This window comes from Bicyclus anynana, chromosome 26, assembly GCF_947172395.1.
Source record: "Bicyclus anynana chromosome 26, ilBicAnyn1.1, whole genome shotgun sequence".
Lineage (NCBI taxonomy): Eukaryota > Metazoa > Arthropoda > Insecta > Lepidoptera > Nymphalidae > Bicyclus > Bicyclus anynana.
In genome coordinates this window covers 8,360,473-8,388,161 of record NC_069108.1, presented here as the reverse complement: position 1 = coordinate 8,388,161, position 27,689 = coordinate 8,360,473, and the positions used below count along the sequence as shown (strand labels likewise).

Below are 27,689 nucleotides of genomic sequence, written 5' to 3'. Positions count from 1 at the left end.
CACTCCACAGCGGGGCTAAACAAACATTTTAGCGTCTAGGGGCTAAAGTAATTTTGTTTTTTTTTAATTCTTGTCTGTTACGAGTACTAGCCAAGGTTACTAGCCGAGGTTTTATTCGAAAATGGAATCATTATAGGTAAGGCCCCGATTGTTTTGAAAAATAAATAAAAAACTTTAAATTGGAATGAAATGCAGCGTTCTTGTCTGTGTAATGCGTTTATTTTTTTATTAAATTTTTATAGAGTTGCGAATAGAGCGAGATTTGAAGACATGGGACATCCTTTACGGTGTAATACCTTTGCCTTTTTCTCATGTGAAAAAAATGAAATTAAAAAGCGAGTATTTAAAAAAGCCCCTTGTATAACAATCTACTATTGACTATAGCTTGACAAACTCGGTCATAACACTACCGATGGTCCGCGCGGGCCGGGAGGGGGATAGCGATGCCCCGCTCGCACGACTTCATACTCGCGCAGTTCGTTCCCATCGTCGCCCGCATATTAACTTGCCAAGCTATAATTTGTTAGATCATAAGCAGTGTAAATCGAGTATGGCTTTAGCATTTCTTTTTAACAGACTTTCAAAAAGGAGGAGGTTTTATGTTCGGCTATATGTATGTTTTTTTAAATCAATTCCATCTTGTATCAAATCGTAAATCTATGGTCAATTCATCAGTTCATAACCTAAGCTGCGAATGGAATATATCACTACTAAGACTACTGCGTAAAGGGATTAAGACAACCATAAATAATAAACGAATTAATATTTCGTATAATACGATGTTGTAATTAGAGAGGTCGAAACTCGACGATCGTCGTGACCTCAGTTTCTGTGCGGCGGTAATCAAAAAGCATCTTGATTTACATTGTGACGTAAATTACTAGTTTTGGCTTTGCCCCGCGGTTTCGTTCGCTTAGATCAAATTTCTGTGGGAATGTCGACTTAGAAAAATGCCTACTTGTGCTGAATCAAACGGTGTCTTATCTAGGTATAGTAGATTGTTAACCGAGGGTGGAAATAATCAATTCCCGAGGCATTAGAACTCCCCGCTAGGCGGCTCTCTCCAAGGCGAATGACTTACTTTAAAATTTCGTTTCATCCTGCATGAAGAACCACTAATGTTATACAATTCGCTTTTCCTTTGGTAGAATACCTAGATTATGATTAGTGCTTATTGCAAGATAAAATTACTGGTTCACATTTATATGGTTTTTAAAATAAAACTTCAGATAGCACTCTGCACCTTAAAATCGTCTTGTTTATTCCACCGTCTTGAGGAGAGAGAAAGAGGGAAAGCGCGAGAAGGATGAGACGGCAAATGGTCGTCCGGAAACAAATATAACTTAAGACAAAATTCAGTATGGATTTTTTTTTTAATACTAAATACTATATATATATATAATATTATATAGTATTTAAAATTATCCTGCATCCAGCGAATGCCTGCGACTCGCTTGATGTCGTCAGTCCACCTGGTGGGGGGTCGACCAACACTGCGCTTACTAGTGCGGGGTCGCTATTCCAGCACCTTAACGTCCATCGGCTCTTCGAACTAAGTGCCCAGCCCATTGCTACTTTAGCTCGACTCGTTGGTTGTCGGTGACTTTGGTTCTTCTGCGGATCTCATTTCTGATTCAATCACGCAGAGATACTCCGAGCATAGCTCGCTCCATCGTCCGCTGTGTGACTCTGAGCCTTATGAGGCCCATAGTTAGCGAGCAAGGTGCGACGTACTAACACTACTTAGATGTGGCGTAAGCTTAATCTTTCGACTTCATTAACTTGAGTATGATCATGATCATGATCATGAGATGAGTATGTCATAATGTTAGGGATTGCAGTTGATTATTCATTTTCATTTACATCATTTTGAAATGTATAAACCAATGTGACGGAGTTATATTTTACGTTAGCAAGACTCTCAACTCCGCAATATCTGAACCTAATATTAGCAATGCCTCTTGCCTTGTACTTACACTTAAAGACACTGTAGTTATTGGTATATATCGTAGCCCTTCAATTAGAAATACTGACGACTTTATATCTTCTTTAGAATTACAACTTCAAAATTATAAACAATATGAAAATATTATTATAACGGGTGATATTAATATAGACATAAAACTGAACTCAACCGACCCTAATTGCAATAACTGCCTAACCACGCTTGCATATCATGGTCTTCTCCCGGGTCATAGACTACCTACGCGTGATAAAATGTGTTACGACCACATGATGCTCAAAACGTCATTACCCGCGAAGTCTCTTGTTCTGTCCAACGCACCAACCGATCACTCCACCGTTATCATAAACCTTATGTATAAGCCACTGTACCATAATGTTGTGAAAACCAGAGCCTCAGTAGATTTTGATGGTGCTTCAAATGAAATAAAGTCTAAAATTACAGTGATACTAGAAAGTCAAGACCCAGTTCAAGCTGCCGAGTGCCTGGTTGATACAATTTCTACGGCATTGCACAACAATCGATCAATAACTACGATACCCAACAGGAAACGTCGCATCCAGCCCTGGATAACACCAGGAATTCTACGGTGTATAAGACATAGGGACAAACTACACACTAAAGTAAAAATAAATCCAAATAACGACCTCTTAAAAATTACTTACACTCGCTACAGAAATTACTGTCATAAACTCATTAGGAAACTTAAAAATAATTACGATAGGAATAGATTAGACCGTGCAAAAAATTCAAAATCCTTGTGGAAAACATTAAAATCAATTTGTTACACTAATAAAGACAAACCTGACGACACAACCAAACTTACTACCCTAAAGAACTCCCCCTTAGAATCTGCAAATTTTATTAATTGTTACTTTTCTAATCGTGGCAAAGACATGGCGGAAAAATTAACAGGCTCGCCCACTGATATTGATAGCAAAGTGGACACAATATCAACCCCATCTAACTCTTTTGCACTCCTTAACACTGACCCATCAAAAATAAACTCTATTATACTCGACCTTTCATATAGCTCTGCCCCAGGGTGGGACAACATCTCTACGTCGTTCATCAAAAAAGCTAGAAATATTCTTATGCCAATAATGAGTCATGTCTACAATCTATGCTTTGAACATGGCCGATTCCCATCTATATTTAAAAGAGCCATTGTTACACCGATATATAAAGGTGGGTGCAGAGACGACGTTGACAATTACAGACCGATCTCAGTTCTCCCGGTTCTATCAAAAATCCTGGAAAAGCTTATAAATAATCGTCTTAATACATACCTGTTGCAATTTGACCTGTTAGCTAAAAACCAGTACGGGTTTAGAAACGCAGAAGACGCAGTGATAGCCCTAACTGAGGAAATTAGTAATCACCTGGATGCCGGTAACAAATGCGCTGGAGTCTTTCTGGACCTAGCCAAAGCTTTTGAAACCGTCTCTGTACCAATCCTTCTAAAAAAGCTACACAATATTGGTGTGCGAGGCCTGCCCCATGCTTTACTCACTGACTACCTGTCTAACCGTGAAAACCAACTTAAACTCGGTAAATATATCAGCAATCCAACAAACATCTCCTACGGCGTACCACAAGGTAGTGTCCTTGGACCTACCTTGTTCCTGATCTACGTAAATGATCTCTGTAATTATCAAATCCAAAATTGTAAAATATATACCTATGCCGATGACACTGCACTCATCTTCCATGCAGGTACATGGGATAGGCTAAAAGAAGTCGCTGAGTCAGGTATTCGACACGTCTCCAGCTGGTTGAATTCAAATCTATTAACTCTCAATATAAATAAAACCAAATTTCTAACGTTTTCCATTTATAAAGTGACACAACCTAACATCAACTTTAGTCTGAAAGCACATACTTGCGACCATTCCGTTTCGAATATTTGCACATGCAACAATATTGCTAGAGTTGATAGTATTAGATATCTAGGAGTAATTATTGATCAGCATCTGAGCTGGAGACGACATATAGAATGCATTACGGATAGGACGAGAAAACTTATATGGATCTTCAAAAAACTCAGACACGTTGCTAATGAAAAAATTCTCATAAATACATACAAGGCTCTGGCACATTCTGTGATTAGTTACTGCATAACCGTATGGGGAGGTGCAGCCAAAACCCATTTAATTGCCCTTGAAAGAGCTCAGAGATCATTGTTAAAAGTGATGTTCTTTAAACCTTTTCGATATCCCACTTTTTCACTACACTCTAGCTATAAATTACTCACAATTAGACAGACATATATATTTAACTGTATAAATAAAATTCACCAAAAGCTGCCGTTCCAACCACACAACACTTCAAAACGTAGAACTACTAAAGTTTGCCAATATACACGAAGCAGAACTAAATTTTTAAGAAAGCAATATGGTTACCAATCTTCATTTCTCTATAACAAATTTAATAAAAGTCACAAAATTAATGCTTTGACTCATAATAAATTGAAACGGGTGGTAACTGATACCTTGCTGGCCCTAGACTATGAACAAACTGAACTTTTACTTAAAGATAACTTTTCTTAAATACGGACGCAATTATTTCAAATAAAACACAAACTGAAAATACACACACGCACACACACACATATACGTACACACACACACACACACGCGCACACACACACACACACACGCACACAAACACACACACACGCACATACACACACACTAAATATATTATAATTTATAATTCTGTTATTTGTTAACTACGGTTGTTCTGTGTGGTGAATGCGCGGGGCACCCAGTAATACGGGTTTTCCACCTAGTACAGGGGCCCTTGCTACTTGTTTGTAAGACTTAGTTGACGAATAAAGATTTTTTTCATTTTCATTTTTCATTTTCATTTTTCATCTGCGGTCCATGTAACTCGGTGTACCATTCACTTAATAAGTCACTACATCATTTTTCGTCGTATTTATCATCTATCATAGTTATTTCAACGAAATGGCCTAAACAAGGCGGTGATTTTTTATTTTTACGGTCATTTAACATGATTATTTCAATGAAAGGCCGCTCGCGGCGCCATGTCGCGGTTTGGATCGTGCCGTGCAAGAACCAGCTCATGACTAAGGATCCCGTATGGGTTCGAAACTAGTCGGGCATACTCCGACGTAATATCACGTGAGTTTTAGCCGTGTTTCATAATCAATTAATATGAATAACACTCACGATAGTTTAAATTCTAAAATATTTCAACGAAATTGCGTAAATAACGATTTTTCGTTAAAATAACGTTAATACTTGCAACCACTTTACGTAAAACTACCATAATTAAAAAAAAATAATTATGTTATTTCGTTGAAAATGCAATATTAGATGATTGCAAAAAACGAATCTACGATGAAAAACCACATAGTGACTCACTATTTTTGACGGCCTCCGTGGAATGCGCGGTGGATTTACAAAACGGAGGTCCTGAGTTCGTTCTCTGGCTGGTGAAAGGCTTCGGTCGTGGCTAGTTACCACCCTACCGACAAATACGTACCACCAAGCGATTTAGCGTCCCGATACGATGTTGTGTAGAAACCGAAAGGGCTGTGGATTATCATCCTCCTCCTAACAAGTTAGCCCGCTTCCATCTTAGATTGCATCATCACTTACCATCAGGTGAGATTGTAGTCAAGGGCTAACTTGTAAAGAATAAAAAAAAATTAAAAACCCGCATTGTAATAGCATGGTGGGTCTTAGCTCCATATCCCCTCTCCTATAATTATGGTGGGCTGGTCGTTAATATAAGCTAAAAATTATGATAATAAAAGTTTTTTTTTAATTTGAAACTAGCGCCCGCTACTTCGTCCGCGTCAAAATCGATGTAACCTTTCAACCCCTATTTCACCCTCTTCTATTTATATTTTCGCATGAGTTATGTATAGAATCATTTCACAAAACTATATCTCAATACATATATGATTTAGGTATGTTAAATAAACTTCAATCCCTTAAGAATTTTGAAAAATCTTGAATATTTTATTCTTGAATTTTTAGTATTTTTCTCGTTGTCCCAATTATTACAAATGTAACTTGAAAAATAAAGACATCTCATACAAACTATCAACCCTTTTTAATTTAATTTTAGCGTCAAAAAATATCCTATAACCTTCTTCGTATCATGGACTCAAATTCTACCAAGTTTAATTTGAATTCATTCAGTAGTTTCAGCGTGATGCCCGCTCAATAAAAAATAAAAAAAAATAATTTGGGCTTCAGTATTGATTATATAATGACCTCCAATTAAAATTTTCGAAATATGTTCAATGTACAGAATTTGAACTGTTACAGTTTAATAGGGATGATGACAGTTTTTTAAATTGTATATAAATTAAGAGTATGCTAATAGTAAAGCAATTTTGTAAAAGTAACAGGGTATCTGCGATCATTACTTTCGGAGCTACAGGGATTTAAAGGGTCGGATTTGCGGCGCTGCCGCGGATCCCTGAAAAACGCCCCAAACAAAATGGCACAAACTAATGACGTCGAAAGTAATGTAATGATCGTTAGATTTGTGTGTGCGTTCAAACAAAACTACTAATATCTTTGTTATTTGTGCATTTGTGTTTATAGTTCAAATATTAAAAAATGTCACATTTAATGTAAGGAAGCTAAAACTGTATGAATTTTCATATGATTACAATAAAAGATTTTTAATAGATTTTGAAATTTTATAATCTCATTTATTTTGCAAATATCCAGACAATCTTTGGTTTTTATGTATAAATTAGTTAACATTGACCTTATTTACACGAATATATCATAAATACCAATATATTCAAACCTAGTCATCATCCCCATTATAGGTAGGCATAGATATTATTATTAGTAGATAAAACCTCACTCATAGAATATGGTCTACCATTTCCTTGTACTTACAAGAAGCATATTGCAATTATACCTATTTCATAGAATAATTTAGACTTCAAACAAACTTCCTCGTCTTGCCACTTCAAGCATGAAAACTATATAAATGAAAAACTCGTAATTACCTTCAAATAATTAATTATTTTATACTTATTTCGTGGTCGCTCGACATATATACGGGTATTTAAAGTAATTAAGTGTTAAAGTTTTTAACTCTCATTATTAAGGTACAATTTATTTAAAAAATAGCGGACGCCTGCGACATCGTCCGCGTGCAATTCAATTTTACACAAATCCCGCGGGAATTATGTATTTTTCCGGGATAAAAAGTAGCCTATGTGTTAATCCAGAGTGAAATCTATTTCCATTCCAAAATCCGCATTGGGCCAGCGTGGTGGACTATTGGCCTCATTTCTCTCATTCTGAGAGGAGACTCGACCTCAACAGTGAGCCGAATATGGGTTGATGACGACGAAGTAATAAAAATTGTTTGTAGCTAGCGAAAACAGTATTTCTAAGTATTGGTTCACCCTATAGTCTACGTCTTCGCGACGTTCGAGTAAATCGACGTTTAGCATTGTGAGCTCCCCTACTATCACTGGTCCCTTCATCATCATCATCTTCTTCATCATCCTCATCATCATGGAGGTTCCTCTCACTGACCATCGGTTCTTGGTTAATAGATCCATACGAGTTGTAGCTACTCAGGGATGGAATGCCAGAAGGCGTTCTGGACCTTCTGGAGTCAGTGCTTCTGCTCTGGCTGTCTTGGCTTGAATAGGTCTTGCAGTTGAAGGCACCGTGGTGATCTGCTGGATTCACATGTCTTTGGGACGATTGTTCTTCGATGCGACACTGGAAAATTAAACAAATCTGACGGTCTCCATGACGGTGGTGTGCATTGGATTTACAAGAAGATCCTGGGTTATAATTTATGGGCTGGGCTGATTGAGGTTTTCTTAATTGGTCCAGGGAGACTTCGGCCGTGGCTAGTTACAACCCTACCAACAAAGACGTGCTGCTAAGCGAAGCGAAACCGAAAGGGGTTGACTTTTATCCTAACAAGTTAGCCCGCTTCCATCTTAGATTGCAGCATCACTTACCATGAAGTGAGATTGTAATCAAGGGCTAACTTGTAAAGAATAAAAAAAAGAAACAAAATACTTCAAGAAGATACATACATTTAGGACAACCCAAAAAGAAAATAACTTCAGAAATATGCAACAAGCGCGTCAGATTAGTTTTGCCACTCGGTGAGTTACATCGGTGATTATGGTTCGAGCTACGTCGGTGATTATGGTTCGAGCTACGTCGGTGATTATGGTTCTTCTGCGGACCTGCTTCTTCCCTACTCATCCCCTGTATGGTAGGGTAGCTGTAGAGTGGGAGTAGGATAGGGTAGTAGCAGGGTTTCACGCGGACTAATCTTACTTAAGATTATTAATTCCAGTTAGTAAAATGACATTTCAGTGTCAGTTGCTTTTGTCATTTTACTGACTGGAATTAATAATCGTAATATAGTAAAGGTTGTACCAGGTACGAGTAGTAACGTTATTTTAACGAAAATCTGGTTACGTAGTTTCGTTGCTATTTTAGATGATCGTAGAAACAAAAAAAACTTTACCACAATGTAAAATGGTGCACTTAAGATTATTTCATTGACTACTTCTATCACGCTGAAACTCTTGAATGAAGAATTCAGATAAAACTTGGCACAGTTTAAGACCATAATACGGAGAAGGTTTTAGGATACTTTTTATTGTGAAAATAAAATATCAAGGGGGTGAAATAGGGGTTGAAAGTTTGTATGGAAAGTCCTTCATTTTTAGTTACAATTTTAAAAATTTGTTCATATATCACAAGAAAAAAATACGAAATATAATAGAATTCAAAATATTTTAAAATTCAACCTATGAAGTGGTGAAGGCGCGCGTCCGCTAGTAATTTTATAAATTAATATTATTTATAAGATTATTTCGTTGAAATGACTATCTTAGATGATCACAAAAACGAAATTACGATGAAAAAAAGTGTTCACTACACCTTTTTTCATCGTAATTTCGTTGGTATTTCAATGGTACACCGAGATACACAATAGGCCCGCAGTTGTGAACGTCCATCGGTTGTCAATGATGATTGATAATTAAAACCCACGTGTGCAATGGACCGCCGCTTCTCCAGTTCGTCTCTCAGTTTTGGATAAGTACTGTTGTGGGTCTCCCAGTCCCTCCGGAGGGTCTGCGTGTCTCGTCTCTCATACTCCACTTGGTGTTCCTCGAACTGGTCTGCAGCGTTCGGTCTTTTCTAGGAACAATAGGGATGATGACAGTTTTTTTAATCTATACTCTATACTAATATTATAAAGAGGTAAAGTTTGTAAGTTTGTAAGTTTGTCACATTTTTTAAATGGGGTAATCTTCGGAACTACTGGTCCGATTTTAAAAATTCTTTCACCAGTAGAATGCTACATTATCGGGGAGTGCTATAGGCTATATTTTATATTGGTATCATATATATTAGCCGAGTTATAACAGTTTTTATCATACAGGTCGGCCTGAAAATCCTCTTAAACAGACTTATTCGCATGCGCTGCCTTAACTATTGTGTAAAATTGAAATTAATGTATGGAGACTTTATGTATCTTTAAAAGTTCTACAAAAAAGTCCGCGACACCATATATCTATCTTCTATATATTAGCAGATATAGTACCTCTTGTGTTTTAAAAATTATTAATTTTATATACCTAGGTTTACGTCATTATTTATACAACTAAACTTTAATCCTTATTAAAATAAATTATTTAATAATCACAAGGATATTATAGAGATAAGATTTGCCCTTTACAGTATGTTAATTACTTAAATAGTTTCGGAGATAATACAAAATTTCTAAAAGACGCACATATTCCGCTATATGACGCCCGGCGCTTTCATTTACGTAGTTCCCGTTCCCGTGTGAATATGGGGATCAAACATAGCCTATGACACTCGCAAATAACGTAGCTTTCTATTGGTAAAACAATTTTCCAAATCGGCCCAGTAGATCCAGAGATTACCTCCTACAACCACACGAACTTTACCTCTTTATATTATTAGCATAGAAGTCTCTATTTCTCTTGGTCATACCACCACTCTCGAAGGACTGGACCGATTTTGCTAAGGGTAGGAGTAAGATAGAGAAGTTACAGGGTAGGGTAGGGTACGGGTAGGGAAGTGTAGGGGTAGTGTAGGGGTAGGGTAGGTTTAGGGCCGGGTTTAGGGTAGTGGTAGGGTAGGGGTAGAGGTGGGGTAATGGTAGGGTAGAAGTACGGGTAGGATAGGGAAGTGGTAGGGTAGAGGTAGGATAGGCGTGAGATAGGGGCACGGGTGGGATAGGGGTAGGAAAGGGATAGGGTACGGGGAGGGTAGGGGTAGGATGGGGGTAGGGGTAGGATGGGGGTAGGATGGGAGTAGGGTGTAGGTAAGGTAGGGGTAGAGTAGGAGTAGGTTTGGGGTAGGGGTAGGGTAGGGTAGGGTAGGGTAGGGGTAGGGTAGATGTAGGGGTTGGGTAGGGTTGGGTAGGGTTGGGGTAGTGGTAGTTAGGGTAGGGGTAGTAGTAAAGTTGACAACGAAATTTACGCGGACGAAGTCGCGGGCGTCCGCTAGTTGTATATAAATTAAGAGTATACTAATAGCAAAGCAATTTTGTAAAAGTAATAGGGTATCTGCGATCATTACTTTCGGAGCTACAGGGATTTAAAGGGTCAGATTTGCGGCGCTGCCGCGGATCCCTGAAAAACGCCCCATACAAAATGGTACGAACTAATGACGTCGTAGGTCATAATGATCGTTAGATTTGTATGGGCGGTCAAACAAAATTACTAATATCTTTGTTATTTGTGAGTTAATGTTTATAGTTCACTTATTGAAAGATGTCACATTTAATGTAAGGAAGCTAAAACTGTATCAATTTTCATCTAATTCCGATAAAAAAAATTAATAGATTTTGACTTATTTATTTTGCAATTATCCAGACAATCTTTGCTTTTTATGTATAAATTAGTTAACATTGACCTTATTTACCCGAATGTATCATAAAAATCAATATATTCAAACCTAGTCATCATCCCCATTTATTTGAATTTATCAGGGGCTACTTTCAAGGACAACAGATAGCTAAATTACATCGCACGTAAATTACAGTCAAATAATTTGACTGGTGGGAGACTTTGGCCGCCAGCTTCCAGCGGCTCCCTGCAACCCGCTTGATATCCTCGGTCCACCTAGTGGGGGGTCGCCCAACCCAACACTGCGCGTGGTCGCCATTCCAGCACCTTGGGACCCCAACGTCCATCGGCTCTCCGAACTATGTGGCCCGCCCATTGCCACTTCAGCTTCGCGACTCGCTGAGCTATGTCAGTGACTTTGGTTCGTCTGCGGATCTCCTCATTCCTGATTCGATCACGCAGAGAAACTCCAAGCATAGCTCGCTCCATCGCCCGCTGAGTGACTTTGAGCCTTCTAATAAGGCCCATAGTCAGCAGACAAGACGTACCGTCAAGCAATTTAACGTTCCGGTACGATATCGTGTAGAAACCAAAAGGGGTGTGCATTTTCACCTCCTCCTAACAAGTTAGCCCGCTTCCATCTTAGATTGCAACGTCACTTACCATTAGGTGAGATTGTAGTCAAGGGCTAACTTTTTTAACCTCAAAAGTCAAAATGGAAGATAATATGCTAACCCCGGAAATGGTGTGTGCTGAATGAACTGCACCAGAGACGTTGTCAAAAGAAATGTGTAGATTCCATTGTTATGTCAAAACGAATAGTTACCTCACATGGTTTCCTCCCCACCATTGGTCGGGGCCTGTCTTCGTCACCCATTTCTTGAATGTCAACAAGCCACCAGTCTTTAAGTAATGGGCAAACGAGGTAGTTAGTAGTTTTGTATTTGATTAGTCTCTCGTTTGTTTATTTATACATTTTTTTTGCATTTTTAACAATGGTTATTAAAACTAGCGAACGCCCTCAACTTTGTCCGCCCTTACATCAAACACATGACTGAAGTAAAAAACAATCTATGCGACGCCATCTATCACATCTAGTCACAGACATAACTGCACCGCAACAGGTTCTGGTATGAAAAGGGATCGTTTCGAAGTTCTCTAAGAACGCCATCTATTGATAGTTTAAAATAACAAACAGTGTTCTCTAGATGGCAGCACGCATCACTCGATTACAATTTTCGTAACGCATTCACCAACTTACTCAAGTAAAGAATGCGTAATGAACTTTTACTTCAAAAACATCTAATTTTGGAGATACAGGGGCTGACTTACTCCCACTAATACCCAGACAGGACTCCAGTTGTGTTAGAGTAGAGACTAGAGAGGTACAGGACAAGATTTCTAGAACTGTAATAGCAGAGGGGTCATGGAGCTTGGATCCGTCAGGCTACTCCAATGCAGGTTAAATACCTTGCCACAAATGTCAACCAGCTCTCAGACCACAGTAGGAAAGATGGAACACTTATTATTTTGTTTAAAAAAGAATTTTACCATTTATTTTTGAAGTATGTAATACAATACCCGTGGTTTCCTTATTCTTGAGAATACAGGGTTAATTTAGCCTAAGACACTTACATTTAACGTGGCTTACTACTGGTAAAACAATTTTCAAAATCGGCTTAGTAGATCCAGAGATCACCCCCTACAAACTCACTTACTTTACCTTTTTATAATATTAAATAGGTTATATATATAGCTGACTATATATTATAAATATATAGTTGACCAACATTCTCGTTACCCTCAAATTAATTATTGTAAAGACTTAATTATATAATGATTTATTTATTTTGCTATCATCCGCGAAAAGTCGACGAACCCATGCGACAACGTCACCCAGGTCCGACAAAATACTCTCTACGTACGTTTCACCCCGAAACCGGAGCATCCTCAGGAGATGTTGACTCTACAACGTGCAATTGCAAAGTCAATATTTAATAAAATTTAATAATATTCAATATTTAAAAGACTTCATTAATTTATTGTAACAGTAAGTATGATAATAGTCAAGCAGGCAGGCATCGAATGTGTGACTAGATAAGCGAGAGCTTGTTGTGACGGAGCTTTAAGCATTATAAGTCATTGGTCTGACATTGAGATCGATTAACATTTGATTGTTAATTAGGTCAAAAATTATTAACTAAATTTGTCCATTGGAGCAGCGCCCCTTCTTTAAGGAAGCCTGGCCTTCTAGTAGGCTATTCAAGTTATAAGATCGTTGAGGTAGAATAGAAAATAGAAGATAATAATAAGTGTCAAAATATAGGGGGTTTCACATCAGAAGCGGTTGTCTGCAAACACAATTATTGAATGAAAGTCTGTCAAGGTCAGGTCTAACAATTCCCACTAAGAATGTTACCAATAAACCCTGATTGGCAGAGAATGACCTTGAGCGGAGTCACGCACTTGTGAACGATGTGTGTAGGGTTGAAGGCGCCTTTGACAGATATCTAACACTCCCCTTTTCCACTCAAGTCACTCTCCCCGCTTATCTCAAGTAACCAATAAAGGATTACACAACAAGAGATGTGGACGGCTCGAACGCCACGAGTACACTGAAGCCGTCAGTACCGCAAGTCGTTGCAACGCGGCGATAACATAAGAAGGTATGGTACTATAATAGGTACTTACATTCCATAAATAAATATAAAAACAAAATTTTGCTCCTATTATAAAGAAACTGTTTGTCTCTTCAATATTAAGACATCTCCACTTTATAATTTTTACATTTTCTATAAATTAATATGCATATTTGATTTTGTTTCGCAAGTCAAAATTTTTATATGACACTGAAAAGCAGTTCAAAATAAACAAAATATTTATTTGATTTTGACATTTTGATAGTCCTTGAACTTATCAATTAAAAAAAGAAATTTATAAAGCAAAATTGCAGGTTGATTGGGCTTAAAGGCTTAGATACATAGATAATACATATATATAGGTGTCAAAGCTTAAAGGCTTAAGGTGATAATGTTCAACTCTCTAACAAAGATGTCAAAGACATTTCGCTTCACTGTTGGATCAGGGTCAGATACAGAAGGCAGTGATTCTTGAGACGGCGCGACGAGGTTCCTCACTCTGGAGCCCTGACCACCGGTTGCTTGGGCACTCAAATGTCCTGCAGCAGAGGGTTCATATCCTACTAATATTATAAACGCGAAAGTTTGTATGGATGTTTGGATGTTTGTTACTCAATAACGCTGCTACTTCTGAAGCAATTTAGCTGAAATTTGGAATGGAAATAGATTTTACTCTTGATTAACACATAGGCTACTTTTTATCCTGACAAAATCCATGGATTCCCGAGATTTGTGAAAACTGATAATTTTGATGATATGAATGTTTGTTACTCTTTCACGCATCAACTAGTCAACCGAATTAGCTGAAATTTGGTATTGAGATATATTATAGCATGGATTAACACATTGGCTACTTTTTATCCCAGAAAAATCCATGGTTCCCGAGGGATTTGTAAACAACTAAATTCCACACCGACAAAGTTGCGGGCATCTGCTAGTGAATACATATCCCAGAGGCGTTACTAAGGCTGCCCAGTTCAGCATGTTACAAGGTCAGAGAGAAGATGAATTGCCAATCCGGCTCAGGCCTACCGTAGCCACCTGGCAATTTACTTATATCTATAAAAATTTTAATAATTCTACTCTGAAATAAATACTATAGCAAGAAAAGTTTGCTACAACAACAACTAACAACATTTTTAATTCATCTTTAATTCTTCCGCCAAGCAAACAAGCAAAGATTGAGTTCTACATTATTTTTTGAAGACCTATTAATATAACTTGCTTAAAGACCTTGGCCTCTCTAGAAGTGCAGTTAGTTCTATATTAGAACGAGTATCCAGAGCTGCTCTAATAGGATCCTTACCAAATTTGGATAGGTAGGGAGAACAACACGAGCAGAGAACGGGGAGTGTTGATTGATCGTCAAAGAATTCCTTAACCCTACATCCAGTAGTCACAACTCACAAGTTCTGGACTTTGCTTGGTGTTTTTCTCTCTACCACGTGATGGACCCGGCACCCGCACAGTCAATCCATGGAATGCTAAGATATTTGTCTCTCATCCTTAACCCTACACCATCGGTCACAAGTCACGGGATCTGCTCGGAGTTTTTCATTCTGCCACACGATGGACCCCGCACCCCGACAGTGAATCCATGGAATGCCAAGATCTTGTCTCTGGTTTGTTTGTTTTCTTCTTTGTTAAGTTTGTTGTTACAGGAAAAATAATAGCTTCAAATATTTTTTCTCCACTTTGGTAAACTTTTTGAGCTAGAAGTGTGATACAAAAATGTGTTTTTTTTTCAAGAAAAATACTTTTTTAAAGCAATAATTTAACCAGAAGCTTATTTATACATCATATTATCATCTCTTTACTTTTATATGTATGTAATAAATCTATATGCACGTAAAACATAGTTACATCAATTACACTACACAACTCCTGAGCAGTTTTAGATGAAATTTAGCACAGAGGTATATTCTGAAAAAGCTTTTAAGCTACTCATTATGCCAGAATTGCTATAAGAATGGAGAACATGAGAGAAACAGCAGGGTGCGGGCAGTTACGAATTATTTGGTCAATTTACACGATTTTATGGAAATAAAATACCATAATGTACTGTTACAAGTGTATTACAAATCTTAGGTTTACCTTACAGAGTTACTTAGATTAAGACTTGCATTCACTCAAGACTCCAACCTTCATTTATTTAAAAGTATGATCACAAGAGAAAACTTAAGAACTAAACACTGGAACTTATCGACGACCACGGCCTCGGCCTCCGCGGCCTCCGCGCGGGCCTCCACGGCCTCCCCGGCCTCTACCCCGACCGCCTCTGGAGCCTCCGCGAGGGAATCCACCTTCACGCTTCCCTTTTCCTTTTGGTGCATCATCTATTAGTAGCGTCTCTAGGGGTAAGCTGTCCGGGAGCAGGTAATATCTTATGTTGTTCCCGCGTATGCTTAGAGTCTCCAATTGAAGTTCCTCTTTGTTTTTCAGCGTTACTTTTACGGCTTTCAAATGTGTGTTCATTGCGACATCGACGCCGGTTATGGTTCCGTGGACGACGCTGCCATTTTTCAACTCTATTGTGACAGTCTCGTGGCTGAGCTTCATCAAAAAACGCACCAGTTTCATGTTTAAAATCTGTTTTTGAACCTATTTAACTTAGAAACAAGATAGGCGTCGATTTTAACGTCAAATAACCTCAAACGCCGTCCAAACAAAAATATGGCGGACTTTTTATCAGTGTTGCACTTGCAAAAAATCACAAAGAAAATAAAATAATATCATAGACAAAATAGGCTCTGACTGAGCGAAGAGGATATTAAAAAGATTTAAGATAGAAATACAGCGAGTAAGATAAATAGAGAGATTTAGTTTAACAAAAAGGATAAATAAAAAATACAAAAAGTTATTTTAAAGAAGATTTTTTTGATGTCAAATACTTCATGTAACAATTATAAGTATAATAATTTATACTTTAAATATTTTCAGAGAGTTTGTTGTTTTAATATGAATGATGAGGTAATTATTGATGAACCAGTAATTGATGCTGAGGTTGAAGAGGAAGAAGAAGAAAAAACTGTTAGTGCGAGGCTGGTACTCACAAATGAGCAGGTACTCAATCATCAATGATTTTTGCGTAGGTATTAGCTGAACGCTTTGTATTTTTTTTATTTTGTGATGTACTTGCAACTTACAACTCAAAACCTAATATCATAATCCTATGTATGAATTCTTTCTAAGATTTTTTTATTATGGCTATATTTTGTACGAGAATATTACTTGTAGAATGTATACAAAACAAACAGTAGGTATTTATTGTATACAAACCTATCGAAAATCACGATGGCTTGTTAAATCAATACAGTTTAGTTACAGTACGCGTTTAAACAGATTGTTATAATTACAATGGAAAATGCTATCCTAGATTTGTCAGTGACTGCTGAAATTTCGAATAAAGAATTAGACGATTTTGAATTATCTCGTGAAGAAAAGGAAGTTAAAGCACATTTAATACTGACAGAAGACCAGGTTTCTAAACATTCTGTATAAGTATCACGTAGGCTTTTTTACGATCTATTTTGCCTTCTCCTTCAAGATAATTTAATCTCGAAGGAGATTCGTAGGTAGGTGACGCCTCGCTTTACGGCTCGATTTGATATTGTGCCGTTCCAATTCTGAGTTGTTATGTCTGATAGGATGATACACGATTTGATACGATGACTTGAAAAAATAATTAAAATGAAATAACTTTACAGAAAAAAGACTTACACGATGCGTTCAATCTTCTTGACTATCGTGGCGAAGGTAAAATAAAAGCAGAAGACTTTCGCGTTGCAATAAAAGCCTTAGGTGAGACATACTCGTAAATATAAGCGTTTATTTTTTAAATTACGGTGCACGATGAATGCTGTATGTATGGGTAAAGGACACATAGACGAACAAAAAATCTCTGAATACGGTTATCCAAAGTGCAACGGCATTGAGATATCTGAAGTCTATTTTTACTGATTGTTGTTAACATCGTATTACGTCGATTTTCATCTCTAAGAATATTTCAGTAACACCATTTTAACCCTGCACCACGATTACGAAACAACAAAATGGGGGTCAAATAGGCCAGGTTCCATACGTTCAACCAAAAACGTTCGAACTCCTTCTAGTTTTTAGTTATTAATAATTCTGCTCTAGGCTATGAACCCTCTAAAGAGGAACTGCAACATATGATCAACGGAGTGGACAAGGGGCAGACGGGCAAACTAAGCTTCGAGAACTTCGAGACTGCCATCATGAGAAAAATTATGTCACTCGACAGCGACGGCGATATCATGAAGAGCTTCCGTCTCTTTGACATGGATGATACAGGTTTTGATTCGTTTTATACTAGTTGTTAGAATAAAAAATGTCCGAATAAGGGTGGTCTCTCTATCTCCAATATGTGGTCGTCTACGTTCGCAAACGCTTCAAAAACTAGAAAAATGTATGGGAATGACAGATCTTGATCACGTGACCTGTCAATAGCAAATGTCATTCCCATACATTTTTCTAGTTTGTCAAAGCGTTTGCGGTCGTGGAAAGAGAATCGACGTGCCATTTCGCTTCAGGGCAGTCCTTTAAATCTACCAATCAACGTTCATGTTGACGCCTGGATAATGGCGAGATGACCATTTTACCAAACATTGTATAACAGAACACACTTGCTGTTTATACTGCAATAAATAATCTTATGTGGTGAATTTGATTTTCAATTTATATATTTTTAAATAAGCTGTGATGTCACGCAGGGTTCGGCTGAAAATAAGCGCCGTGTATTAATTATGCTTCTATGTAATTCATAGTTTAAGCTGAGCTATACACTCTTTCTTTTCAAGGGTACAGACAGGCATGATGTTTCTTTCTTTCATTGCTTATGGCCAGAGCAATACCTCGCAGGGCACGCTACGAATACGTCCTGCAGTGTCTCGAGCCCGACAACCTGGGGTATAAAATTATAGAAATTCTAAGACTGAAAAGGCTATTTAGTCTCATTCACTGGGAAATGCATCATCTGTTCTGTGATAATGTTTTACAAATCTCGGAAGTGTGAATTTCGAATTTACATCTATTGCTCTCTGTCTAAAACGATACTGTAGAAAGAGAAGTGAATTTGAAACTCGCATTTACAAGATAAACAAAACATCGTTATAGAATAGCCCCTGAATGTAACTGGACTCTTTTATGCCTACATGATACCTAATTGCCTAATTACAGGGTTCATCAGTTTTGAGAACGTAAAGCAAGTAACAAAAATTCTCGGCATACATCTATCGGACGAGGAAATCCAGGAAATGATTGACGATGCTGACACTGACCTTGATGAATACGTTAGTTGCTATAATTTTATGGGTATATACAATGGCACCTTTTAGGTAAAATAGATGACGGGTGCCTACTTCCTGCAGCAAGTCACAGTAAAATATATGTATTCATCTCTTTTTGATATGTGAAATTCTCACAAATCTCGCTGGAAACAGGGTTTTTTATTTGCAGGATAAAAACTTAAAAGCCTACGTCCTGCTCCAAGGTCCAATTTTATTTGTATGGCTAATTTCATCAAAAACAGTTCAGCGTTATAGCCATGAAAAGATAACAGACAGACGGACATACTTTCGCATATTCAGTATCTTTTGATATTGGTATATGGATAATAATATTAATTTTTATTTCAGATATCAGTCCAAGAATTTATGAAAATGATCAAGAACTCAGTGAATATCGTAACTCCATAAACGTTACGCATTTTATCCCAAATTATTATATTACTTAAAAAGTAAATAAAAATAAACTTGTTTGTTTTTGTCAGAGTATCAACCAATAAATATATTGTCAGAAAAGATCTGATATAGAATTTATAAAACTTGAAAAAATTATTAATTTATGGATTTTTATAAATACAAATTACAGTTTTTAATGGCCAAGCCTTCGTCAATTTGTTCGACAGCCCGTTGGCCTAAAGGGAAGTGTCTCCGTGCCATAGATTTACGAATCGGTACAAGATTTTTAAATCTATGAATACAATAGATTTTCATTTACATAATGCTGGCCTTACCTTCATCGTCCAAGTATAAAGCGTAGTTTTCTTGAATTTTCTTAATCACTCATCCAATTGAATTACCAAATTATTTTTTTTTAAGATCGCCTTTAAAAAAATTAATATTCGTCTGAGCTAAACACATGGCAACCCTTCGTTTTGTTATCTTTTTGTCTATGCACAAAACTTGTCACTGGTGCTAACATTTTTTAGCCGTCTGTGACCGTCATTGATTGGCATTGGCATTGACAATTGACATAAATAATTTCAGTTGGGCTTGGGTTTGAATTTTGAATTTGAATTGAAATTAAATTCAAACAAAATAATAAACGCTTATACGCAATTATCAATAAATGATTAAAAAAATATTATTTAACTCTACCACAGATAAATATATTTACATAGTATTTAATAATATATCGTATAGTGTAGAAGTATTCTCTTGGGAGTATTTCTGAGTTTTATAAAAAGTGAGTAAGTTCCTAAAAAAGTGTTTATTTACGTTGTGTTCTACATAATATCAAGATTCTAAATGTATTTAGGGAACCGCCACTCACCTTAACTAGTGGTTGAAGTTTGCAATTATAGCCCTGATTTCAACGCCAAAAAGACTCCCTAAAGACATCCTTTACGATCTTAACGATCACAAGCAATACAGCGGCTTCGCTGGCGAAGACGTCAGAACTGATACACTCAGGATAATACACCCTTCATAGCGGCACTTGAGATTCGTCTCCTGTCCTGTGAGACTACACAACAGAAGTGCTGAGAGAGTTGTTCCGTCCATCCCTTTTTTGTACCTTTAGGCCCCAACAGGGGATAAATAAATAAATATACTTACACGATATACCACTTCTTAGCCCCAGCCTGTGTTATGGGTACTAAGGTAGCAGATTTTATTTACAATAATATTATCAATAGGAAAGATTAATTGTTTGTTTGCATTGAGCTGTCTCTGAAACTACTAAACCAATTTGAAAAATTCTTTCACTGTTGGGACACTACACTATCCCTAGCAACACTATACACTAGCTACACTATCCCCGAGTGCTATAGGCTATATTTTATCCCATATTCCTATGGGAACAGGAACAAGCGGGTGAAACGCCGCTGTGTCAGCTTGCACTGGAAAACACCCATGTTAATCACACAAATGTTTTCCAATTGTGGGAATCTAGCCCACAGCTGTGAATGCAGAAAGCAGGCACTGCCCACTGCGCCACGCAGCTGTCTATGGAAGCAGTGTGGTAGGTTCAAGCTCCAACACGAGGGGTGCTGGAGCTGGATAGTAATGAATGTAATATAATTAATAAACTTACTTACAGAAATGGACAATATTGTAGACAGTACATTAGAAGAGAAATGCGAATACCTTATGAACGTAGTGGTGGAGTCTCGCAAACAATTTGGAAAAATGTGTGTTGACTACGGCCAAAAGACTTCTCTGCTGGAGAACAAAATGTTGAAGCTCCAGCTAACAAATATAAGTAACTGTCGCATCAAAGCGAAGAAAACTCCAGCAATAAATACTGATGACATGAAAAAGGAGTTGGACGAGTTTGAGAATGAGATTTTATCGACGCAGAAGTTGGAGGCGATGAGACGTCGAGTAGCAGATCTCCAAAGAGTTGTGTTGCAGTTGAAGAATGACACAATTGGTCAGACATTTAGGAAACAGATCACAACTGATGCTTTATTGGCAGAGGCTAAACGAGATCATAATAAATGATGTTTATTTAAAACTAAGCTTTTTTTATCCTCCTTATGTAACTGTTTGCTACCTTGTTTGTCTAGCGGTTGCCTATGAGGCTTTAGATCACTATTTTTTTTTTTTTAATCTTTACAAGTTAGCCCTTGACTGCAGTCTCACCTGATGGTAAGTGACGATGCAATCTAAGATGGAAGCGGACTAACTTTTTAAGAGGATGAAAATCCACACCTTTCGGTTTCTACATAACATCGTACTGGAATGCTATATCGTTTGGCAGTATGTCTTTGTTGGTAGAGTGGTAACTAGCCACGGCCGAAGCCTCCCACCAGCCAGACCTGGACCACTTAAGAAAACCTAAATTGGCCCAGTTGGGGATCGAACCCACGGACCTCCTTGTAAATCCACCGCGCTTACCACTGCGCCACGGAGGCCGTCAAAAACTAGGTACTAGTTTCTCATCCTATGTCAAATTTGGGATACCTATTGCTTTTCTTTATTCTATGTACAGTAAACCAAATTGCAACTCAGAGTTGGGTGATAAGCCCCCGTGCCTCTGACAGTAGATTAAGCCGTTGGTTCCCATCATGATCATTAACTTATTATTTTTAAACAATTAATATCATCATCTAAGGTCAGTCACAGGTCATTCAAGAACTCCTGGCCAAACTATCACTAATGAAAGTTTAATGAAATAATAGTTTGGCCAGGACATTTTTAGGCAACCTAATCGCAATATATTTTTTAATGTACTAAAGGGGAATGGCGACCGGCCCAGGGAACCCAGGTATACCCCCGTAAAAATGATATGGAGATAACATTATGATGTATAAATTAGTATATAGTTTTAAAGGCTTAGTAAAAGTATGTTTCTTATAGAAAAATACATTTTTTTTATCACTTTTTTAGGGAAAATTGTTCGCCGGTGTACCAATGTGGCGAAGTAATATTTCATATTTGAAGCTGTATTATTTCTTTTGTATTATTTTTTTCTGTTACCAGCAAACAAGAAAACGAAGAAACAAGGAAGAAACAAATCAATCAAGTCTTCAAAAAATATCGTAACTAAGAGGATATAAATTCCATTTTTTCGATTACGTACCGGTTTTCTAACTATTTTTAATCTGTAATCTAACACAATTAAAATATCATAGACAATTTTGTATTTTCATCTAAGGACTATCTAGGCTTTTTACTATACTTCAATTTGATACTATGGTATTTGCCTTTACTCTTTCCGTAAATATAGACACCATCCAATTATTTTTTTTATACGAATGACTAAATTCTTTGACAAATAAATAATTATCTAATTCCTATGACTAAATTGATTAATGTACCGAATCGTAAATCTATGGTTTAACTTATTACGTAGTAAAACCTCATTATTATTTAAAGTTTGTTGTATCCAAGCAACCACAATTGAATTTATATTTTGACGTTTTATAATATATTTTCTTTGTGTTCGTGAAGTAAATATTTATTACCCTTTAAATAAATTTCTTTCGTATCATGAGTGACGTACAAAGTGTTTTTAAACAACATTCTATAGTGCCCGATGTATTGACTATAGCTCCCTCTGAATTATTGAATATTCAGTATCCAAGTGGAGTGTCTGTTGATATGGCTAAAGAATTAACACCTACTCAAGTAAAAGATAAACCTAGTGTTAAATGGGCAGCTAAAGATTCTGAATACTATACCCTTGCTTTAGTAGATCCAGATGCTCCGAGTAGAGAAAATCCCAAGTTCAGAGAGTGGCATCACTGGCTAGTTGGGAATATTTTTGGCAGTGACACTAACAAAGGTGAAACTTTATCTGATTATATTGGATCTGGACCGCCAAAAGGTACTGGATTGCATCGCTATGTATTTTTGCTATTCAAGCAACAGGATAAATGTGATTTTTCTAAAGTACCTAAGCTGCTTAGTAATTCAGGTGATAAAAGAGGAAAATTTTCTATTAGCAAGTTCGCCCAAGAGTTTAAGTTGGGTACACCAGTGGCAGGAAATTTCTATGTCGCTAAATATGATGACTACGTACCGAAGCTGTACGCAAAATTAAAAGGATAATAATAGAATGAGATAATAAAAAAACCGGTAGCAAACGAAATATGATAGTAGCTTACAGCACAATTTAGAAAAAAAAATTAAATTGTCTATGGTTAATCGATAATTATTTCCGCCTCCGCGTGACAATCTCATTTTTTTGGTGAAGTCGCCATCATCCGCCATTACATTTTGGAGTTTGCATAAATTGGTCGTTGCACTGTCCGCGTGCCGGATCCGCAGTATCTGTGACATTTGAGTGTTCGTGCGTCTCGCAGCGTTTCGTTATAACAAAGAGTAGTGACGTTCAATCGTATGTCCATCCAGAATCTCAACACATTCGACCCATTCGCCGATGCTATCAAAAGCTCGGAAGACGACGTCCAAGATGGACTAGTGCACGTCCGGATCCAGCAGCGGAACGGGCGCAAGACGCTGACGACGGTGCAGGGCCTGTCATCGGAATATGACCTGAAGAAGATCGTGCGGGCATGCAAGAAGGAGTTCGCGTGCAACGGAACCGTGGTGGAGCACCCGGAGTACGGCGAGGTGCTGCAGCTGCAGGGCGACCAGCGCGAGAACATTTGCCAGTGGCTCACTAAGTCGGGGCTCGTCAAGCCCGAGCAGCTCAAGGTGCACGGCTTCTAACATGTCCGCCGCTGTGACATCATAGTTCTTGTAATGAGTGCGCGCGTTAACTTGTAACCCTATCGAATATGTATTTAGAAAGTACCGACGTTTACAGAGAGAGCACGTAGGCCGCTCGGCCTCCCGCGCCCTGTGCCTTGTCTCCCACATTAATGTAATATAATTAATATCGTATTTTTGAATATCGAACGCCGTCTCGTCTGGACAGCTTTAGTTGCAATTGCTGAACGAAATAGCCAATAAATTGTCATCTCTTTGTTTTTTTTTACGACTAATTAATTATAAATTGCTGTAATATTATGATGTCTCAATTATTAAACATGTTTTTATATTACTTGGCTTTCATTTGTGCCTCGTTGGCGTCGGCTAACGGTAATAATGTACCTACTTCAGGCTGGATCACGGAACAATAGTGAAAGTAACAGTAAGTATGGTTACTGGCCTGTAGGCCATAGTGTATAAAATGTGAATTGAATTGCTTTCTTATATCTTGTAGTAATTACAAAACGTACCACATTCTTAGAAATAATAATGATTTGATTAGTAACACGAAACAATATCCGCATTATGTGTTCTGTGGAAAGTGTAATATTGTCTGATAAATGTTAAATTTCCTTTTTACGGCTGATCACTAAACCGATTTGGATGAAATTGATCTAGAGATATCTTGGAGCTCAATATAAGCTAATTTCTATCCCAAAAGAGTGCATGGTCCAGCGAGATTTGTAAAAAAAAAACAATTCCAATTGACTTGCGGGCGTCTGCTAAATGCTAATCTACATCGTTAATTAAATAAGTTCTGAGACATAAACAATGTGACACGAGGAAAATAAATTTGTTAGCAGTGTCAAGTATATTATGGAATAATCACTTGTGTATTTTACGTGTGTACAACTTGTTACAAAGCATTTACGTATACAAGATAACCTATCAATAATTTCGCGCGTTTACTAATAAATATGGACTTTGATCTGAGTCATACCTACTTGTATTGATCATACGTAACCAACCAATAATTTATCCTAAGTGGGCAGTTTTGTATGCTGTTTCGGTTCAATTCTCAGCTCCTGTGATTTTACGGAAACTAATATTAAATTAAGTAGGTACTTATATTATTATAGTTTGTTACGATTTAACTCAAAAACTACTAGACTGATTTAAAAAAATATTTTACTGTTACAAAGCTACATCTTCACTGAGTAACATGAGTTATATCTTAATCCCTGCTAACAGTAAGTGGAAAACCATCTCATTGTAATTTAGCAATACTGAATACATCACACATCATAGGTAGGTTCAAGCGTGATTGTAGTACTTCCTCGAACGATTTCAAGCACATACGGCTCTACTACCTACTACCTAATACACTACATATTCCTAAAAAAAATCTTATGAAGAATCTTAAAGACAGTGAGATGTTATTATTAGAGTTCACATTTCCCTAAAAATAATATTGGCTAAGAAGATATAGTTCGCATAAAATCTCACTGGCTTGAAATATCTCAAGTTGCATTAGTCATTCAAAGTGTTATTGGTTTAAAGATATTATGTAGATTAGAGCAGTATTTTCCTACATTCCGCATTTTAATGTACCTATATTAGTTCAAAGTAGTATGATAAGAAAACTTTCATAAAATGTGGATGTAGATAAAACGATGAAATCTATTCAGTATCTTTTTTTTAATTTGCTCTCTACAGGCAAAGATCGTTGACCTTACAGCCTATCTATTAATTTTCATTATTATGTCTGGTATGTAAAATCTATAGTAAGCCGGCAAATAAAATAAAAGGTTTCAAATAAAACGGCTGGCGCGATATTAATGAAATTTTTTGAATTATTACATTATTGAAATCCCTTGTCTACTAAAAATAGGTAGGTAGGTATCTAGATTGTAGACACAGTATAAAAGTAGGATGTTTTCAACTTTTGGGAGCACGTTTTTTACTTTTTGTCATTTTGGAAATGAAAATTATAGACATATTTTTATGTTCTTTTTTCGAGAAGCGCCAGATTATGTGAGATTGTGGATTATATATTTTTTACCCTGTACCCAATCTATAAGTATTATTATCTATGCTATTAGCAAAGCAAAAGCAGGAAGACGTCACGCTCGCCACTCGTGAGTCATTGCTAATGATTTCAGATAGACTGGTGAGGTCATACAGCTAGAAATGTTTATTCTATACTATCTGACGCCGTATTCTATATATTTGTAGTAGTAGTTAGATGAAAGTAAGCCGTGCGTAAGAAATTCATATAATGTAATACAAACTCCCGTTTCTTATTTATCTAGATACAGTACAATAATGAATATGCATGGATTTTTAAAAGGAAAGGTAACCCGGTGTGAATCAGCTTGCATGCACTCTTCGCCGCTGCTATATATTATCCCCGTATTCCCGTTTCCGTTGGAATGCGGAATATAATATATAGCCTATAGCCTTCGTCGAAAAAAGGGCTATCAAACACTGAAATTTTTCAAATCGGACCAGTAGTTCCTGAGATTAGCGCGTTCAAGTAAACAAACTAACTCTTCAGCTTTATAATATTAGTTTATACTAGCAGAAGCCCACGTAGTTCTCGTTCCCGTCAGAATATGGGGATTAAATATAGCCTATGACATTCACAAATAACGTGCGTTCTGTAAAGGAATTTTTAAATTCGTTCCAGTAATTCGTATACGGCCTCTGTGGCGCAGTGGTATACGCGGTCGATTTACAAGACGGAGGTCCTGGGTTCGATCCTCGGCTGGGCCGATTGAGGTTTTCTTAATTAGTCCAGGTCTGGCTGGTGGGAGGCTTCGGCCGCGGCCAGTTAACACCCTACCGGCAAAGATGTACCGCCAAGCGATTTAGCGTTCCGTTACGATGTCGTGTAGAAAACGAAAGGGGTGTGGATTTTCATCCTCCTCCACAACAAGTTAGCCCGCTTCCATCTTTGACTTCATCATCACTTATTATCAGGTGAGATTGTAGTCAAGGGTTAACTTGTAACGAATAAAAAAAAGTAGCTATTTCATCAATAGCATATTTATTGGCAAGTGCAGGTTCCTCCTTATATGCAGTGGCATTCACAAGGTGTTTAACCACAGTATACACAGTTTAACTAGGATAGGCACTATACATGAATATTTCACAAAATGAACTTTTTTCTAAACCTAATTTAAACACGTGTCCACTATCAAAGTTACGCTAACCCAAATCTAATCTATTATAACCAAATAACAAACAAATATGTAGGTAATCTTACGATGATAACCATATTAAAGAGGTCACGACGAATAATTATTATAATAAATACCTAGCTACTTCTGTCTATTTATTTTTACCTATAAAAGAATCCATTTATTCCTTGGCCATGTCATCACGCGTGAACAGTTGGACCGATTTCACTAGTTTTTTTATGTGTTTGTTATTTAAAAAGGTCCTTATGATAGATAAATTCAAAGGGGGGTTAGGGTCAGTAGACTTGAAAGTTTACATCGAGTTTCACGCGGACGAAGTCGTGGGCGTCCACTAGTACTAAATAAGAACATAAATAGTTATATAATGTAGGTAGTAGGTATTTTCTCAGTCATACATTTAATATAATAATTTATAAAACGTAATTAGAAGTAATTATGATGCAATTTAATTGGTGCAATACATTTGATAATGAAGATATTGCAGTAGGTATTAGTATTTCATCATTTGGATTAATTTCTAACTAAAAGTTTTTGGTACCGGTAACGCCATCTCATAGCGATTTAAGATACTAGTAAAATTAACATTTTGTACGAGATAGTTTAACAAAGATC

General features: G+C 37.1%; 6 protein-coding genes and 1 long non-coding RNA gene across 15 annotated transcripts in view; 4 read left to right on the top strand and 3 right to left on the bottom strand.

Moving 5' to 3' along the window:
• Nucleotides 1–27,689, bottom strand: part of LOC112052834 (zinc finger protein 84-like) — a 387,100-nt gene that overhangs the window by 193,738 nt on the left and 165,673 nt on the right. The gene's annotated exons all lie outside the window — the stretch shown is intronic.
• LOC112055138 (uncharacterized) lies at nucleotides 8,874–11,780 on the bottom strand. Its single transcript, XM_024095139.2, has 2 exons — nucleotides 11,656–11,780; nucleotides 8,874–9,147 (listed from the first exon to the last, which is right to left on the bottom strand). The coding sequence occupies exons 1-2, from the start codon at nucleotides 11,704–11,706 to the stop codon at nucleotides 8,893–8,895; spliced, it is 306 nt and encodes a 101-aa protein (XP_023950907.2). The 5' UTR covers nucleotides 11,707–11,780; the 3' UTR covers nucleotides 8,874–8,892.
• On the bottom strand, nucleotides 15,528–16,153 carry LOC112055143 (small nuclear ribonucleoprotein Sm D1). Its single transcript, XM_024095145.2, has one exon. The coding sequence runs from the start codon at nucleotides 16,046–16,048 to the stop codon at nucleotides 15,668–15,670; it is 381 nt and encodes a 126-aa protein (XP_023950913.1). The 5' UTR covers nucleotides 16,049–16,153; the 3' UTR covers nucleotides 15,528–15,667.
• Nucleotides 16,405–19,254, top strand: LOC112055151 (uncharacterized). Its single transcript, XM_024095153.2, has 5 exons — nucleotides 16,405–16,531; nucleotides 17,176–17,269; nucleotides 17,609–17,782; nucleotides 18,668–18,780; nucleotides 19,126–19,254. The coding sequence occupies exons 1-5, from the start codon at nucleotides 16,427–16,429 to the stop codon at nucleotides 19,183–19,185; spliced, it is 546 nt and encodes a 181-aa protein (XP_023950921.2). The 5' UTR covers nucleotides 16,405–16,426; the 3' UTR covers nucleotides 19,186–19,254.
• On the top strand, nucleotides 19,697–21,229 carry LOC112055148 (uncharacterized). The gene is made up of 2 exons (XR_008252192.1): nucleotides 19,697–19,957; nucleotides 20,813–21,229. It is a non-coding gene; the product is annotated as an uncharacterized LOC112055148 (long non-coding RNA).
• On the top strand, nucleotides 22,630–23,274 carry LOC112055145 (protein D2-like). The gene has a single exon (XM_024095147.2). The coding sequence runs from the start codon at nucleotides 22,708–22,710 to the stop codon at nucleotides 23,266–23,268; it is 561 nt and encodes a 186-aa protein (XP_023950915.1). The 5' UTR covers nucleotides 22,630–22,707; the 3' UTR covers nucleotides 23,269–23,274.
• LOC112055146 (eukaryotic translation initiation factor eIF1) lies at nucleotides 23,398–24,226 on the top strand. The gene has a single exon (XM_024095148.2). The coding sequence runs from the start codon at nucleotides 23,560–23,562 to the stop codon at nucleotides 23,890–23,892; it is 333 nt and encodes a 110-aa protein (XP_023950916.1). The 5' UTR covers nucleotides 23,398–23,559; the 3' UTR covers nucleotides 23,893–24,226.

Bases quoted from the DNA above. Each gene is read 5' to 3' on its own strand.
- LOC112055138 (XM_024095139.2), bottom strand. From the start codon at position 11,706: ATGGGTGACGAAGACAGGCCCCGACCAATGGTGGGGAGGAAACCATGT. The intron at 9,148-11,655 runs GTAACTATTCGT...TATTGTTCCTAG, and splicing joins TGGGGAGGAAACCATGTGAG to AAAAGACCGAACGCTGCAGA.
- LOC112055143 (XM_024095145.2), bottom strand. From the start codon at position 16,048: ATGAAACTGGTGCGTTTTTTGATGAAGCTCAGCCACGAGACTGTCACA.
- LOC112055151 (XM_024095153.2), top strand. From the start codon at position 16,427: ATGAATGATGAGGTAATTATTGATGAACCAGTAATTGATGCTGAGGTT. The intron at 16,532-17,175 runs GTACTCAATCAT...ATAACTTTACAG, and splicing joins TGGTACTCACAAATGAGCAG to AAAAAAGACTTACACGATGC. The intron at 18,781-19,125 runs GTTAGTTGCTAT...TTTTTATTTCAG, and splicing joins ACACTGACCTTGATGAATAC to ATATCAGTCCAAGAATTTAT.
- LOC112055145 (XM_024095147.2), top strand. From the start codon at position 22,708: ATGAGTGACGTACAAAGTGTTTTTAAACAACATTCTATAGTGCCCGAT.
- LOC112055146 (XM_024095148.2), top strand. From the start codon at position 23,560: ATGTCCATCCAGAATCTCAACACATTCGACCCATTCGCCGATGCTATC.